Below are 16,479 nucleotides of genomic sequence, written 5' to 3' on the forward strand. Positions count from 1 at the left end.
ATATAAACTGATTTTTTTTACTGTAGATTGACAGGACTAATTGTGACTTCACTGTAAATCAACTTTTGCAGACTAGTATACTTCTAGTCCCAAAGATCCCACATCAAGCCTGTAATGGAGCTTTGAATTCCCAAAAAATGTTTCTGGGAATCAGAATGTGACGTATATTGAAATATATAAGTGCATAAAAGTATTTACAGAAGACAACTAACAAGCTGACAAGATCCAATGAAATTCAAAACAGCGGTGCTGCGCAGACGGGAGTGGAGACGGTCATATCACAACTCATTTTTTAACCATGATGCACTGTAGCTGCTCTGTCAGCTCATTATCAAGATAGCAGCGTACTGCACGATCAGTAACCAGTGTCCTACAGCAACAAAGCAGTAGTGGGAGAAGTACACAGATCCTTTACTCAAGTAAAAGTAGAAAGGTAGGAATAACAGATTTGAATGGATTAGTTCAGGGGTCTGCAACCTGCGGCTCCGGAGCCACATGCGGCTCTTTAACCCCTCTCCAGAGGCTCCCTGTGGATTTCTAAAAATGGAAATGAATAACTGTTTTTTGTTTACATTTACATTTTTATTTATCATTGTTGTAGGTCTATGGAACGACGGTACGACGGAGTATTAGGGCCACATTGAGGGAAAAAAATGAATCTGAGATTTAGAGAATAAAGTCATAATATAACGAGAAAAAAGTCATAATATTATGAGAATAAAGTCATAATATTATAAAATAGTTATGTGTTATTTTCTTTTTTTTCTCGTAAAGTTATGACTTTATTCTCGTAATATTACAACTTTTTTTCTCTTAATATTACGACTTTATTCTGTAAATCTCAGATGTTTTTTCCATCTATGTGGCCCTAATACTCTGTCGTCCATTTGCTCCGGGCCCTCACTGCATTAGACTTATATTCTATATACTTAGACTATAAACTGTGTTACCTTCATCACAATGCTCAAATGTTTTGTGGCTCCAGACAGATTTTTTGTTTGTTTTTTTGTCTAAAAAGGCTCTTTTGATAGTAAAGGTTGCTGACCCCTGGATTAGTTGGACTAACTACCAGGAGAGCCCCCAGAGAGAGACCCAGAGAACCATCTGGTAGTCTGTCTGAGGTAAACTGCCGTATAGCCTAAACTACTGTAAGCTATTTTATTGAGTTTCTTTTTAGCAAAATGCCGCTGAAAGAATTTTCCTCTGGTAAACAGTTAGGCTACGCAGTCCAGGGCTTTTATTGTGAAAAATAAGAACGTCTGTCTGCGCTGCCTTCGTGAAGGTTGAAAGTTTTGGCCGTCTTGGTTCGGACTACGGAGCCTCCGTGTTGTTGTAACACTATAGTGTACATTTTGAATATGTCAGTTACACACGTGATTGGTTGATGCCTTTATTCACGGTGCGAAAGTTCCGAAAAATCAACCTTTGTCGATCAAAATTGTCGCTTTTCCGCTGCGCAATATTCGCGTTCTGTGTGGAAGTATTCATGACTGAAACAACAGTTTGAAAAAATCTATTCATGTGGGAATTAAACGCACAAAAAAACGCCCCTGGTATGTAAAGGCCTTTAGACTCCATTTTACCTAGGTGTACCTAATGAACCGGCAACTGAGTGTACTTTGTGCATTTCTGTACACCAATTTCTTGTTACTTACTGGCTGACAAATACCACACTAGACGCTACTGATACATCTTTGATGAACTGATACTGTCCAGGCTCTAATATTTCCTGTACAGCTTTCTGAAACTATCTTTGTGAGAGGTAACTACGCTGGTTCAGCACCTGCTGGAAACTCCATCAACTAACTTTAACTAAATGGGAAGTTAGGGGTGTACATTTAAAAAAAACAAAACAAGGCAGGTCCATGAAATGAATGAGTTTGGAAAGCTTGAAGCAGCACCTGTAACTAACCGACTCCCTCTCAGCGCTCTCACCTGCAACATGTTGAGGAGCAGCGATCTGAACTTGGTCCCCTCCACCATGAACAGCGCCATCTTGTCGCAGAGCTTGGCGGCCGTGGCGGCGAAGCTCCTGTCCGACACGGCCTTGGAGTAGATGGTGCTGACCACCTGAGCCAGGGTCTCCTCGGAGCGCGCCGAGCACTGCGCCTCCTCCATGAAGGAGGCCAGCTGCTGCTCCACCCCGCTGCTGTTGCTCCTCATGCTGTTGAGAAGGTCCACCAGCCGGTCCATGCTCTGCGATCCGGAGCCTGACGCCTCCACACGCGCCTCTTCCTGAGGCGGGAGATGGAAAAGGACATGAGTGGTAGGTAGGTGATGATATTCAGTTTCAACATGATGTAGGTTTGACCTCAAGCTAGGTGGCTTTATTCAGTGATTTGGTTGTACGCTAACTTTAAACTGCATGTTGTTTAACACTGTTGATTATTGTGTGTAAGAAAATAACGAGTATTGCACTGTTTTGTATTATTGTATCGATTATCAAAAACACTATTGATTTGAATTAATAGTTTACATACAAAGATTAACAATCATTTATTTATTTACTTAAAGAAGTTGCAAAGTAACTATATCATTAGCTGGAGTTCAGTACACGCTAATCAAGCAAAAAGCTGGCTCAGAGACTCATTGATTCATTGATTCATTGATTCATTGACGTCGCTGTTTATTAATTCCTGCCTCGCTGCCTGCTGGGGAGTTCCTTGCTGTCAAATCAAACCACCCCTGTTGGTGACAAGTTAGAGGAAGAAGAGGAAGCTGAGGAGCAGCAACAGAGTTGGCTGACTGGCCAGTCTAGTGCACACGGTGGAAAACATCAAAAAGGGTTAAGCTAATGCCGCTTTAGTTTCGTCACCCTCTTCACCTGAGAACATGTGCTCACCTCCCTGCCAGACAGGGTGTGTCAATCTGCTAAATAACTCAGTCGATGAATGACTAAAGCGAGGCAGTGAAAGAATGTGTCTGTGTATTAATGGCAGTGCGTGTGCGTGAACATAATGAAAGTAATTATAAGACTAAATGGTAACGTGTGTGTACACATACACATTAGTCCTGATTGCCTTAATACTGAGTGACAGGCACTAAGCAGCTTTTCGGTACCTTGTCCTTTAGTCTCCTCCTCAGCCTCTCCTTTGACGACTGCAGCAGGCTGACTTTGGGCTGCTCCGACTGGCCCTCGCTTGCCTTCCCACTTCCTGCTAGGTTGGGAGATTCCTTTCCAACTGTCAGATGTGGGAAAGCATTGGTATTGGGTGTTGACTCAGGTCTGGGTGACTCATTGGGACTCCTGCTGCTGTTGTAGTCGTGAGGTGGTCTGATCTGCTCGTCGCCCGGTTTTACATTCTCCGTCTCTCTGTCTTTGGTTGTTCTCGGGGGTACTCCTTTATCGCCTAAAGCGTTCGTCTGTCCGTGCCCCTGACCTTTCTGATTGTGGTGCCAACGCCGGTTCTGGCTGTATCCGTGATGCGGGGCCCCTCCTTGGCGCTGCTGCCCATGTCCGCCTTGATACTGGCGAGGTGGCCGACCACCAACACTACTGTTCCTGTTATCTCCCAGTTCTGTTAAATTCTGCTGCTGTTGGTTTGGAGATTGATGTTGGGTTTGATCCCTCTGGTGCTGTGGTGACTGTTGCTGTATCAGCTGAGGTTGGTTCTTTCCTCCTCCACCTCCACCTCCTCCACCTCCACCTCCACCTCCACCTCCACCTCCTCCTCCTCCTCCTCCTCCACCTCCTCCTCCCGGAGGCCGCTGCTGTCTCCTGGAATGAGAGCAGGTTTCAGTTAGCTTCACTGTGATGCAGCAACAGCTGGCTTGTACCTTAAACTGGCACCATGATGGTCTACAACCTCCTCCCTGCCCCTCCGTCCCCCCCTCATACTTACACTTGTTTCACTTATATAGTCACAGTGACTAACCTTCTGTAAATGCTATGACACCTCACAACCAGACACAAACAGTACCCTATCATCATACAACCTTTAAGTAACTCAAAATTCAAAAGCCCGCTGGCTGCTTACATGTGGACGCACCGTGTGTCTATGTTTTCCTGTCCTGCATAGCTCTGTCCTTTTAGCTGTACTGGCTCTGGGCTGGACAAGCCGCTGACATATGGTCCAGGGGATTAGTCACCCTGGCACCGAGGAGGCAACCTATTATCTGCCTCAGTCTGTGAACTAGCACACCTTTGCTCAGATACACTCAATTCTATTAGTGCTTTTTTTTTTTTACACCATGAAATTGCGCAGGCAAATGAATAGGGGGTGGGGAAAAAAAATATCGATACAGCATCGTATCGCAATATTTTGCGTGGCAATATTGTGTTGATACACGGACGTCAAGGATCGATCTTTTAATATATTAACTATTAACCTCTTAACAATCTGGCCCAGTCGCTATTCTGTTTTTCAGTCTTACAGCTAGAGTGAAGTTACTGGTATCATATGAAACTAGAACCTAAGGAATTCATTGGTACCAACCATGTCATGTTAGCTTATCGGGAAGAACGCCAAATAACCCAACTAAATTTTGTGGAGAAGGGGTCCGTTGACCTCTCACCACAAGATATGTGAATGAAACCTCTGAGATGAACAGAGTGAAAACTGTACAGGTATCTTATTACATAAAACAGATGTTGACAAACTGCATAATTTGCAGTTTAAAAAGGTAGTACATCTCTATATACCTCATCACAATAAAATGTTTAAAATCGCAATAAGACCGTATCGTGACTTAAGTATGGCGATCAGTTGAAAATCTCGCCTATAGTGAGGGGGGGGGGGCACTATCTGCAGTGGAAACACGGCGATAGAAATGGACCTGGTACCAAAAGTGAGTTGAGTCGAGCAGAGCCGTACCACGCAGCGGAAACACGACTATAAACACAGTATGAACACACACACACACACACACACACAACCAGTCACACGTACTGCGCATCACAGAGATCGAGAGTAATGGAAAATGTAATTTGACTATTTAGTAAAATATTAAGCAATAAAATCATCATATTAGCACGGCATATAGCATAAATAATCATATTAGAAATAGGTGTGTCTACACACACAATACTTTTGAGTTCTGAAAATAATAAAAGTTTGTTCTGCTTGCATACGAACTCAGTGACAAGGTCATTAGTGAAGTTATAGCGAACGTACCGGAGCTTTAATGAAGGTGCACAAAAGCTCTGTGACATGCAGCAGGCTGTTTAAGCCTTGTGGAGGTGAAGTGATTGATGAGCAAAGAAAGGCAACTTTCCTAAATGTTGTATAAGTTCATCAATGCTAAGAGTGCGGTGTGGGCTCCATCCTTCCTCACAAAAGCCTTTCCTTACTTTTTAATTTGTTGCTCGGCGAGCCAGACATTTTTGAGACTGTATTACAAAAGCACATGAACCTTGTGAGAGAGAGAACTATGTGTCACTTTCACACTCACTCAAAAGTCAAATCCATTTCAGCAGAAAGACTGATACATGGCAGAGATGATGGATTTTATTTTGCCCGCAAAATTCAAGTGAACTGACCTTTGCTGGAATTAAAAAGAAAAGGGAAAAGGGCTCTGCTCAACAAAGTTTGAGTTTGAAGCCTGATGAAAAGAACTAAGCGAGTAGCAGCTTATAGTGTATATGTCTGCTAGGGAAGTCACGGTTCGGGTCGTGTTTGAATCGTTCGATTCATTTGAAATAAGTTACGAGGCCGATTGTGTATTTGTTTCATGTAGAGTTAGGCTCCTGTTTAGTGTCACACTAGAAATCAAGGCGTATTGGAGGAGGCTGGAACATGGGGTGGACATGGGTCTTGAGGTACGGGGTTTAACACATGCGCAGTGTAACTGAAGCTGTGGTCGTGTGTTGCTATTGGCTCAATTTCAGCGAGTGCAGACCAGATTTTACTGCGCATGTGTTGATGAAGCTTGACCCAGCCCCCTCACGGATGAAGTGGTGAGTGCGACTGTCAGTCAGTTAAGGAAATGGCGAGTGTACACGATAAAGTCCAGTTAGAGGATCCACCAGCATCGTTTGGCTCTGCTGTATTTGAGCATTACGGGTTTAGTGTTACCATGAAAATGACGGAAAAAAAGTGGTGGATAAAACGGCGACTGTGTGAGCACTGTGCAACACGTGTGGTTTATGCTAGCGGCAACACTTCAGGTAGGAAAGAGCAACTCCGTCGCCCCGCAGCATTTAAACATGACGCTCATTACCGATTGGTTAGGGGGAAAACTAAATAAGCATTTGGAAAGTTGGCCGTGCAAAAGAAGACATTTGAAGACGTCGGGGCGATGAGAATTTGCGATGAGCGTTTGTTTTCACAATATTTGAACATTTCATAGACTAGATGATTAATAGATTCATTGAGAAAATAATCGGCGGATAAGTTGGTAATGAAAATAGTCGCCAGTTGAAGCCCCAGTTGTTTTTTCATCTGTATGTATATATGAACTGGGTCTGTCAAAGTTAACGCGTTAATGCCACTAATTTCTTTAACACAGCTTGTGATTTCTAGGTTGTAGCGGGCCCAGTTTTAAAGCTAGAATCGATACTGGCATCATATGAAACTGGAAAACCTAAGGAATCCATTGGTGCCAACCAGGTCATACTAGCTTGTCTCGCATGAGGTTAAATAACGCTCCAAACTTACGCTTAAACAAAAAAAACGCTAAATTTTGGCGAGGAAAAAACTGGCATGACCATTTTCAAAGGGGTCCCTTGACCTCTGACCTCCAGATATGTGAATGTAAATGGGTTCTATGGGTATCCACGAGTCTCCCCTTTACAGACATGCCCACTTTATGATAATCCCATACAGTTTTGGGGCAAGTCATGGTCAAGTCAGCACACAGCTGACTTGACCATGACCAAGACAGCTGTTGTTGCCTGTTGGGCTGCAGTTTGCCGGGCACCTGTGAGGGTTTCTGGACAATATTTGTCATTGTTTTTTGTTGATAATTGATTTCCAATAATAAATATATACCTACATTTGCATAAAGCAAGCATATTTACCCACTCCCATGTTGATAAGAGAATTAAATACTTGACAAATCTCCCTTTAAGGTACATTTTGAACAGATGAAAAATGTGCAATTAATTTGCGATTAAATATTTGAATCAATTGAGAGCCCTAATATGAATATGTGTGTGTGCTGGCAGAAGCACAGAGGAAATTAATGTGTCCAAGTGTATTTATAGTCTTTTTTGTGTGTGTGTGGTTCATTTGGTTTATGTCTCGCCTGGCCCCTCTGCTCCACTCTCTCAGGGAGGTTTGCAGACAGTTCATCTTCCGATACTCTCCTCCACCCAACAGCCTGCCTCCGACTCTATGCAAATCTCCTCGGCGCCTTTCTTAGTCGTATGTTCATCAGCACGACACACAAAAACTAAGCTCTTCAATAATAGCACACAATGATCAGGCAACACCCTCTTGTCAGGCATCCTTCAATCTCTGCTTTTTCAACAGAAAACTTTTAATTACTACAAAGCTGCTTATTAAAGTTGACTTTTTTTTTTTTAACCAATGTTGCACCTAATCATAAAATAAAGCATAATAGCTTAACTTTGACTGACAGAAATCGTGAGATATCATTTAATGACTGCAGAGGGTGAGATTTTATAATCTTTTGCAAAGCCGTAGACTTTCTCAGAGACAATCGGGAGTCTCTCTGAAACACACACACACACACACACACACACACACACACACACACACACACACACACACACACACACACACACACACACACACACACACACACACACACACACACACACACACACACACACAAAGATCAATTTGATCTTTACACTAGCTGTTAGTTTAGGCTCAGCTCTAATAAGCCCTTCTCTTGATCTACTGGTGATGCGGAGAGGTGAGAAGTGAGACAGTAATAAAATGTTAATCACATTTAATGACTGCGAGCTCTGCAGTAGCTTGAGTGTTGCTCGGATCGGCCGTCCGGGGAGATGTTTGCATTAAGGATAAATGATGGGGCCACTGATGAAATTTCATCTGGCAATTTCTTGTTAAACCGGTCGTCTCTGGTGTGATCAACCATCTTCTTTTTTTTTTTTTTTTTGGTTGCGGTGATGAGTCTGGTAACATTACGGTATTAATGAGATTTAAATAAGTGTTTGATGTTGCCTGGCTAGGTTATTAAATTCCTCTATTTTCATCCCACCTACTTCTTATTTTCAGCTATTCAAGTATTTAATGAATAAAACCTTACATTAGTCTCATCAGATGACCTTTAGATGCTGACGCTTTGTCGAGTTGAATAAATCAAATCACTGTCAAATGTTGGAAAAAGGTATCAAGGTCCCATTTTCGAGTCAGGATCTGGCTTCACGTTGTCACTAACCTGGCTGAGACTTGCCGCTTCCCCCCAGGGCCAGTAGGCAGAAGTATGGTTAACTGGTCTCGGGTGAACTGATCAACCGCTCTAAAAGCAGGAGAGGCCACAGTGCAGGCGAGTGGAAGGATGAAAAGTGGAGTAAAGTGGCAGAACAATTTGTAGAAAACGGCGGGGACGTTTTTGTAGATAGCATGAAGGAGAAGATTATAGAAGATAAGAGAGGAGGGAAAAAAAGCAAGGAAGCAAAGAGGGAAACAAGCAAAAAAAAAAAAAAAACTACAGGTTGATAACTATGTCATTAAAACAACATGCACAGAACTACAGGAATAGGTAACTAAAAAGGTGAAATGAATTGGCAGATATGATCACGGGAGGAGGGAGGATACTGATGATCGATCGTAGCTGTTGCTGTGGATGGAGAACTCGTGGACCCATTGGACCATTGGTTGACCCAGACTAGCAAATTGATTGGCCCGGGGGGGAAGAGAAGCCTGCAGGCCAGTCGGTCAATAACTCGGCCAAAGCTTCATGCGGGCCACAACACACTGGTTTAATGGACTGTGGGGAGACGGGGGTTTCGGCTGCCTGACTGAACATTTGCATCATAACAAGTTTTAAGATTCAAAATCTCAGGAACATACTGAATGTGAGTGCATACATGTATGCATAAATTGGAGATTGCGGTCAATAACTCTGAGTCATCGTGGCCAGAGGCAGAAAAGCAGGCGGTTCGTAGTAGGTGTAGAGAAAAACAAGCCGACCTGCTGGGTACTTTTTACTCGAAAGCATAAATGTACGAACACACAATTGATCATAAAGCAGATTGGAATTGGTACTCAATGTGGAGACGTTTAGTGCCACATAGGGCTAAGCATTTATGGCCAAAATGAATATTGAGATCACGATTATTTATCATGATTATTAATTGATTTTAGGGACACACACACACACACACATTTATATATTTACACATTTAAAAGGGACTGATTATAAGAATCAGAAATTGCTTTTTAACAGCGACACCTTTGGTCGTTAAGGCAACGAAAGTCAGCGTCCTGTTGCTCGCGCTTGTGCTCGCTCTACATAGACATGAACGAGCATCCCTCAAAACAGTGAGGCGACACACGTCAGCTAAAACCACAATATCACTCTATATTTCAGCTGCTTGGCAGTAATGTTAGCTGACCAGACGAAGGTCTCTCCATGAATCAATGCTGATCCTAGTGTTGGCTTTTCCTGCCTCAGCCTCCCGACCGCGGCCGGAGGGAACGGGGGAGACGATAAAGTTTCTCTCTGCGGAGCCCCGTCACTTCACAAGACACGGGAAACCTCTGTTGGTCTGGAGGAGCTGCAGCAGTTATTTCTGCACAAACGTCCACTGTACATTCACTAGATATTCTCAGAGCGACTAACTCTTCTGCAGTGTGGAGTGTGCGCGCATGCACGTGAAGTGGAGCGAGAGAGCGAGCGAGAACGAGCGCGGTGTGTGAGTGAAGGCAAGCAGGGGAGCAGAGTACAGCAGAGACTCCGGCCCTGGAGACCAAAGCTACGGTCTCCCCCGCATCCTCCGACCGCGGCCAACACTGTTTAACAGACGGGCTTCACTAGATACAACCAAGAGGTTGCTTCCGTGTAGTTTGTGTGAGTCTGAACAGCGGCCGGGATCGACGACCGGCGCACTTCCTGGGGGCTTGGCGGGACCTCGATACAGCAGCTCCACCGTGGATCACTACTGCACAGACTCCGGCTCCAAATAATGTCAAAATCTCAAGATGGCAGCTCCCAGATCCAGGATATTTTGGATTCACTTTTGTACAGTGGGAGGAAGTGGAGACGCGTCGCCCATCTATATATATATACAGCCTACGGTGGAGATACTCAGATGGGGCGCCATATATTCTAATGAGCCTCCATGTGACATAGGAAGGGGAGCTAAATCTGAACGGCTTGTTGTTTTCTGATGTAGGCAGCTCAGAAAAAAACTGACTGGTTTGTCTTATTTCACAGTTTGTGGGTTGGAAGTGAAATGTATGTTTCATGATGTGTCCCCTTTAAGTTCAGCTTTTCACTTTATAACAATGTGTGGAAATTGGATGCTCAACCTAGCGAGACCGACAAATTAAAGTCTAGATGTGTAAAAGCTCTTCACTAACGAACAGATCTTTGTCTAAAAAGAGCTGAAAGGAAAGACGAAGGAGCATATTAGCTTCTTCTTTATCCCGCTTTTTTCTGTTTTGCAGCAGAGAGAGCGGTAAGCAGCACATTCCAGTAAATCACAACTAATTTCAGCCCTGCTTGACGTGCATACTAAAGTAGAAACACATGCAACTACCTCCCCTTTCTTTTCCTCCCTGCCGCAGCCAGCCTACACTTTTCCTTTACTCAATCTCACAGCCTCTCTTTTTCTTCTGCTTTATTCAACACAACCCTCGCGCTTTGCACATTGTGCTCAAATGATCAATATTTATCTCCGTATTTCATCAACGGTTGCTTTTTTTGTTTTCTTCACCCAGCTGCGTTGACACATCACATACAGTACGACACAAATATAACATTGTCTGTGTTGAATATTACAAATACAATGAATATTCATCGCCACGGGAACCTGAACTCGAGACAATATCGCCGTAAGAGGATTAGCATGTTTGATCGACAAATTAATGTATTTGATGAGCAAACATGCTAAGCTTCAGTACGGAGGCTATTTTCTGTGTCAACTGGAAATTCTTCAACTACAGCAATAACCCGTTTCTACATTTTTATTATACCTTTCATACCCTGCGGCTGCCGGAGCAGGGTCGTCTGGCTAGTCCTGACGAGCCTTTCACATCACATTCATATGTTTCCTGAGTCCTTGTAAATGTGTATAAAAGCCTTCTGAACTTTTCTACCTTACATTACTAACCTTTCCACATATGAAAAAAACATTTCTTAAAGCCCAGAAGGTCTGTCTCTAAAGATCGACTCTGGTAGGTGCTACAAGACGCCTCTGGCTACAAAGAACATAATAAGAAATAATTTATCCCACAGGCGATTGGCCTGCTAAGACTAAATCTTAATCTTTTTTCCCCTAAAAGGTGTTTTTCTTATATTGTGTATATTGTATTATATTACTTTGTACCCCCTGTCTCTCTTTCTAAGTGCTGCGTATTGTTAAAAAAAAAAATCCAAGCTTCCCGCAGAGATCCTATTAGGCAGAAATCTCTTTGATGAATCATTTAGCCAGCTGCTGACATCTGCATTGTGAGAACGGGCATAGCTTCACTTCTCTTTATAAAAGTCTGCTTATAGAGTTGTCCTGATTTCCCTTTTCATGTCTGTCCAGTCTTCTTATCCTCCACCTCATCTCTCCTTTGATGCTTTACATCCCCACCCTCATTCCTGCTTTCTCCATCTCTGCAGTGCAAAATAGATTTGGCTTGAGGTTAATAGCCTTTCCCTGTGTAAGTATGTGACCCCAAAATATAAAACCACAGAAAGAGATGAATGCTAACACAATGCTAATGCTGGATTCACATGATAGCCTGGTGGGACGTCCACTCACCACTGAAGCAGGTTTACAGGAAAAATACATTCAGTCCAAAAGTCTAAGTTCACCACTAAAGAGCAGAAACTAATATACATCTTTAGCCCAATGATATAGAGAGGCGAAGTCTCGCCCCTTTCCGGGAAAAAATACGTACGGTAGTCAACGGCGAGAGACAAATCATTTTTGTTTCGCACCATGAATTACACATATGATGTTTGTCAATTTAAAAGACAATTTTACAAGTTTCACACCACTCTCACTCACCGCTTAGCTTCATTCCAGATGTTCATGTCGTTCTGAAAATATCCGTGTATTGAATGATCAGATGAGATGAGATGAGAAAGGCTTCACCGCCAATTCAACATGCTGAATCGATCGAAAAAACTCCAACGCGGGCCGACTAGAGCCGACGGTGTGAGACGCAGCGAAGAAACTTGGCCGACTAATGCTCATCGACAGCTCCAAACTTTACGACGGCCGACCGTCTGCTCGATGTATCGGGGCCTTCAGACTGTGAAAATACGTAATTAGAAAGACTACACTCCCAAAAGTCACGGAAATGACGTCTCTCTCGCTGACGCTACGATGTCTGTGTGTTTCATACTGGGATGGACTCACATGAGCAACGGGTCTGACTCGTTCTTTCTCTTCCCGGGTGATAGAAAGAACAGGAGTCGCTGGATAAAACACATCAGGTCAGATAACGTTTCATCTGTGCGTGGGACATAGCCAAGTTAGCTAGCTAGTGTTGGTGATGTATATTGTGAGAGACGAGAGATTTAGTTCACAGAGCGGTTTCACACAAAACTAAGTGATACTACGACAAACTGAGACTTTCTTGACTTGCAAAATCATCTTTTAAATAGACAAACAACATATGTGATTCATGGCGCGATTCAAACGGGATTAGGGCTGACTCGAATGCTTCGACGGTTGCCATGGTAATCGACCTCCAAATCAACATTCGAATGCTTAGTTTTTTTTGTAATAATAATGTAAAAATCCCCAAATAGCCCATGAAATAAGTGATAATCAACGACATTATTCATAGTCAACATTCATTATTATTATTTATTCTCAGATGGATAGCACTGTTGTGTGTAGAGGTGTGTGTGTGTGTGTGTGTGTGTGTGTACAGTAGTGCGGCAGCGGCACTGAAACGGGGGAGATGGAGACAGACAGAAGAACATGCCAGCCTGCTGCTCTGCGTTACGCTGCACCGCAAAGCTTCGAAAAACCTTCGAATATTTCTCACCGAAGCTTTGAAACTCAAAAAAAATTGTATTCGGGACATCCCTAAACGGGATCAAAAAATTACTCGTCTCCCACCGTTGACTTCCGTACATGTTTATTTTCCGAAATAAGGTCCCATGGGGTCCACTGGAAAGGGTGGGACTTCACCTCTCTGTTGCACTTCTCATTTCTTGTGTGGAAAGCTTCAAAAATGACCAAGTAATTCAATCTTGTGATAAGAATTTGCCTTCAAGCTCAACATTTCTTAGTAGATTTTGGTAAGCCTTTAATCACAGGTTTAACTCCTTTAGTCCTAAACCTTTTGCAGTATTTATTAGTCCTGCACTGTTTGAGCATCCTTTTTCAAGTCCTTCTCAATTGTCCCCAATGATAGAAAAAGAGTTGGGCGGGGGTGTATGTGGTGGGGAAGTGGTATGCTTTGATTCAAGCCGTGCCTCTGCTCCAAATCTTTGGTCAATGTGCAGCTGATCCCATTCAAGCCACCTACATAAGTGAAGCATCCACGTGAATATTTCCACCACCCGTTTTGTCTGTTTGGTGTTACGTCACAGTTTCACTTCACATATAACATGATAACAACAAACGGCAGCCTCAGACTTTCGGGCCTCACTCTTAAGTTCAGATTCTGTCTAGTTGCTAAAGGTCACGATACCTCGACACAAACACAAATATGCATACGACAGACACGCTGTACACACGCACGTACTGTACGTGAAACTTCCCCTTGAACACAAACTGTAAGAGCTCTGACAAAGTGTGCTCGGAAGAAAACAGGATGGCCCTCTTGTTAATATTTCCAGCTCACAAAACAAATAGACTGAAACCTAAGCAAGCTGCTGCTCCAAGTTTATATTTTTGTTCTTTTCTTTCTGCCAGGCCTGCACTGCTGCGCCCATCGCACATAAACACAATAGCTCTGGACAAAACCAATTACTTTGGGTACTTAAAAAGAAGGATGAAAGTGCTTTTGTCCATTTGGTATAGCGAAAATTTCCTCTTTTTTAACCACAAATACAACCCAAATATTTTCTCTTTGCTCGTCTCTTAGCAACTGAAGAACAGTTTTCCAGTGACATCAGGGCAGGGAGCGGGAGAAGGAGAGAGAGAAAGAGAGAAAGAGAGATGTTTTTTTTTCTCTTTTCTCTTAAGGACGTGGTTTCAATGAAGTCAGACTTGGGTGAAATTAAATTTCAAGAGTGTGTACAATTAGAGCAGATGTGCCAGTACTAAGAGTTTTGGGGACAGGAGGACGATAGGTTAAATGTCGCAAAGCGTGGCGAGTAAATCCATAATTGGAATAAGAAAGAGAGCTCAAGTATTGTAGGCAAACACGGGTAACTGAATAACTGGCTTAATTTTTTGGTGAGTGACCTATTAAACATGAAAAAAACCTTGAATGTCTCCTTGGTGTTTTTTCTTTCCTGTCTGCAGTGGAGTGTGGAGCCTGCATTCCTGTCTTGACATTGCTTTGGCTGGGAAGAGATGTTAAGGCTATAGGACTGGCTGCGCACTGACATCTGACATCAACAGTAAAAAACATTCCCTCTCACTGAGGTAGATACGTGTATACGTGTGTGTGTGTGTGTGTGTGTGTGTGTGTGTGTGTGTGTGTGTGTGTGTGTGTATGTGTGCGTGTGTGCAAGCCTGCATGCGTCATTACCGTCGGTCATTCCTCCTGCGTCGGAAGAGCTTTTTGGTGTGTGCGATCTCAGCCTCATTAGGAAGCGGTGGGAAGACCTGTTGGGGACAAATCATAGAAAAGGAGACAGCTCCTGTCAAGACCGGCAATACAGATCACTTTGTGGAAAGTATGTACAGAATCCTCCACCACTACATGCAAAAGTACATAAAGTCTGTTTTTTCTAGTAGATCTGATAAATTCTAGTCTTTTTTTTCTTTAGGGAGTTGTTTATGGAGAGAATAATCAATGCCAGACCTCTTAAGAAACCTTTTCATGTTTATACAAAATTGTGTCTTATTTACTGCGCTGGAAATAAAGAGATTAAGAGAAGTTACATGTAAGAATGTGGAAAGGAAAGAGCGAGATGGTGATTAGGGTTGCAACTGGGGTGGGGAAAAAAAATCGATACAGTATACTATCACTATATTTTGCTTGGCAATATTGTGTATTCAAGTATCAATCTTTTATTATATAAACTATTAACTTCTTAAAGGGACTGTTTGTAACTTCTTACAGGTATAAATCATTGTGGGTCGGTGTCCCTTGCGCGCTCGCGTGTGGCTACGCTGTTCAGACTCAGACTCCAACACAAACTACAGTGAAGCACCAAAACCTCTTGGTTGTATCTAGTGAAGCCCGTCTGTTAAACAGTGTTGGCCGCGGCCGGAGGACGCGGGGGAGACCGTAGCTTTGGTCTCCAGGGCCGGAGTCTCTGCTGTACTCTGCTCCTCTGCCTGCCTGCCTTCACTCACACACCGCGCTCGTTCTCACTCACTCACTCAGCTCGCTCCAGCTCACGTGCATGCGCGCACACTCCACACTGCAGAAGAGTTAGTTTAGCTCTGAGAATATCTAGTGAATGTACAGTGGACGTTTGTGCAGAAATAACTGCTGCAGCTCCTCCAGACCAACAGAGGTTTCCCGTGTCTTGTGAAGTGACGGGGCTCCGCAGAGAGAAACGTTATCGTCTCCGACCAAAACTCCGGTGTCTCCCCTGTTCCCTCCGGCCGCGGTCGGGAGGCTGAGGCAGGAAAAGCCAACACTAGGATCAGCATTGATTCATGGAGAGACCTTCGTCTGGTCAGCTAACATTACTGCCAAGCAGCTGAAATATAGAGTGATATTGTGCTTTTAGCTGACGTGTGTCGCCTCACTGTTTTGAGCGATGCTCGTTCATGTCTATGTAGAGCGAGCACAAGCGCGAGCAACAGGACGCTGACTTTCGTTGACTTAACGGCCACAGGTGTCGCTGTTAACAAGACATTTCTGATTCTTACAAACAGTCCTTTTAAATTGTCGATTCATCTGTTGATGAGTTTAATTGATTAATCATTTATAAACATCAGAAACAAGTAAAAAATATGCAGAGGCGACATCTTCAAATGTCTTGTTTTGTTCAACCGACTGTCCAAAATTCAAAATAGTTAGTTTAAATGTTATAAAACAGAGAAAAGCAGCAAATTCTAACATTTTAGGAGCTGCAACCAGTATATTTTGGTCCTTTTTGCTTGATAAATGACTTTGACGATGAATTGATTATCAGAACAGTAATAATTTCCTTGCGATCGACTAATCGTTTCAGCTACAATAGAGCGCTAACGTGCCTGTGTGTGTGTGTGTGTGTGTGTGTGTGTGTGACAGATAGCGGGAGGAAGACTCAGCCTGTGTGTGACAGAAAGCTGTGCAACGTTATCTCTGCTGGGAAAACAGT

The 16,479-nt window shown here is 43.3% G+C and overlaps 1 protein-coding gene across 10 annotated transcripts in view; it reads right to left on the reverse strand.

Moving 5' to 3' along the window:
* The window catches only part of ctif (CBP80/20-dependent translation initiation factor), an 84,026-nt gene that overhangs the window by 17,356 nt on the left and 50,191 nt on the right, over window positions 1-16,479 (reverse strand). The window contains exons 8-12 of one of the 10 annotated variants that reach the window (XM_074617303.1): window positions 14,748-14,824; window positions 8,311-8,391; window positions 3,666-3,718; window positions 3,061-3,617; window positions 1,936-2,235 (exon numbers count right to left, since the gene is read on the reverse strand). In XM_074617303.1, coding sequence (XP_074473404.1) covers window positions 1,936-2,235; window positions 3,061-3,617; window positions 3,666-3,718; window positions 8,311-8,391; window positions 14,748-14,824 — 1,068 coding nt within the window. Of the gene's footprint in view, window positions 1-1,935; window positions 2,236-3,060; window positions 3,621-3,647; window positions 3,719-8,310; window positions 8,392-14,747; window positions 14,825-16,479 lie in introns of all 10 variants that reach the window. The other 9 variants (XM_074617302.1, XM_074617301.1, XM_074617300.1 and 6 more) reach the window with 9 other exon arrangements.

Source organism: Sebastes fasciatus, chromosome 19 (genome assembly GCF_043250625.1).
Source record: "Sebastes fasciatus isolate fSebFas1 chromosome 19, fSebFas1.pri, whole genome shotgun sequence".
Classification (NCBI taxonomy): Eukaryota; Metazoa; Chordata; class Actinopteri; order Perciformes; family Sebastidae; genus Sebastes; species Sebastes fasciatus.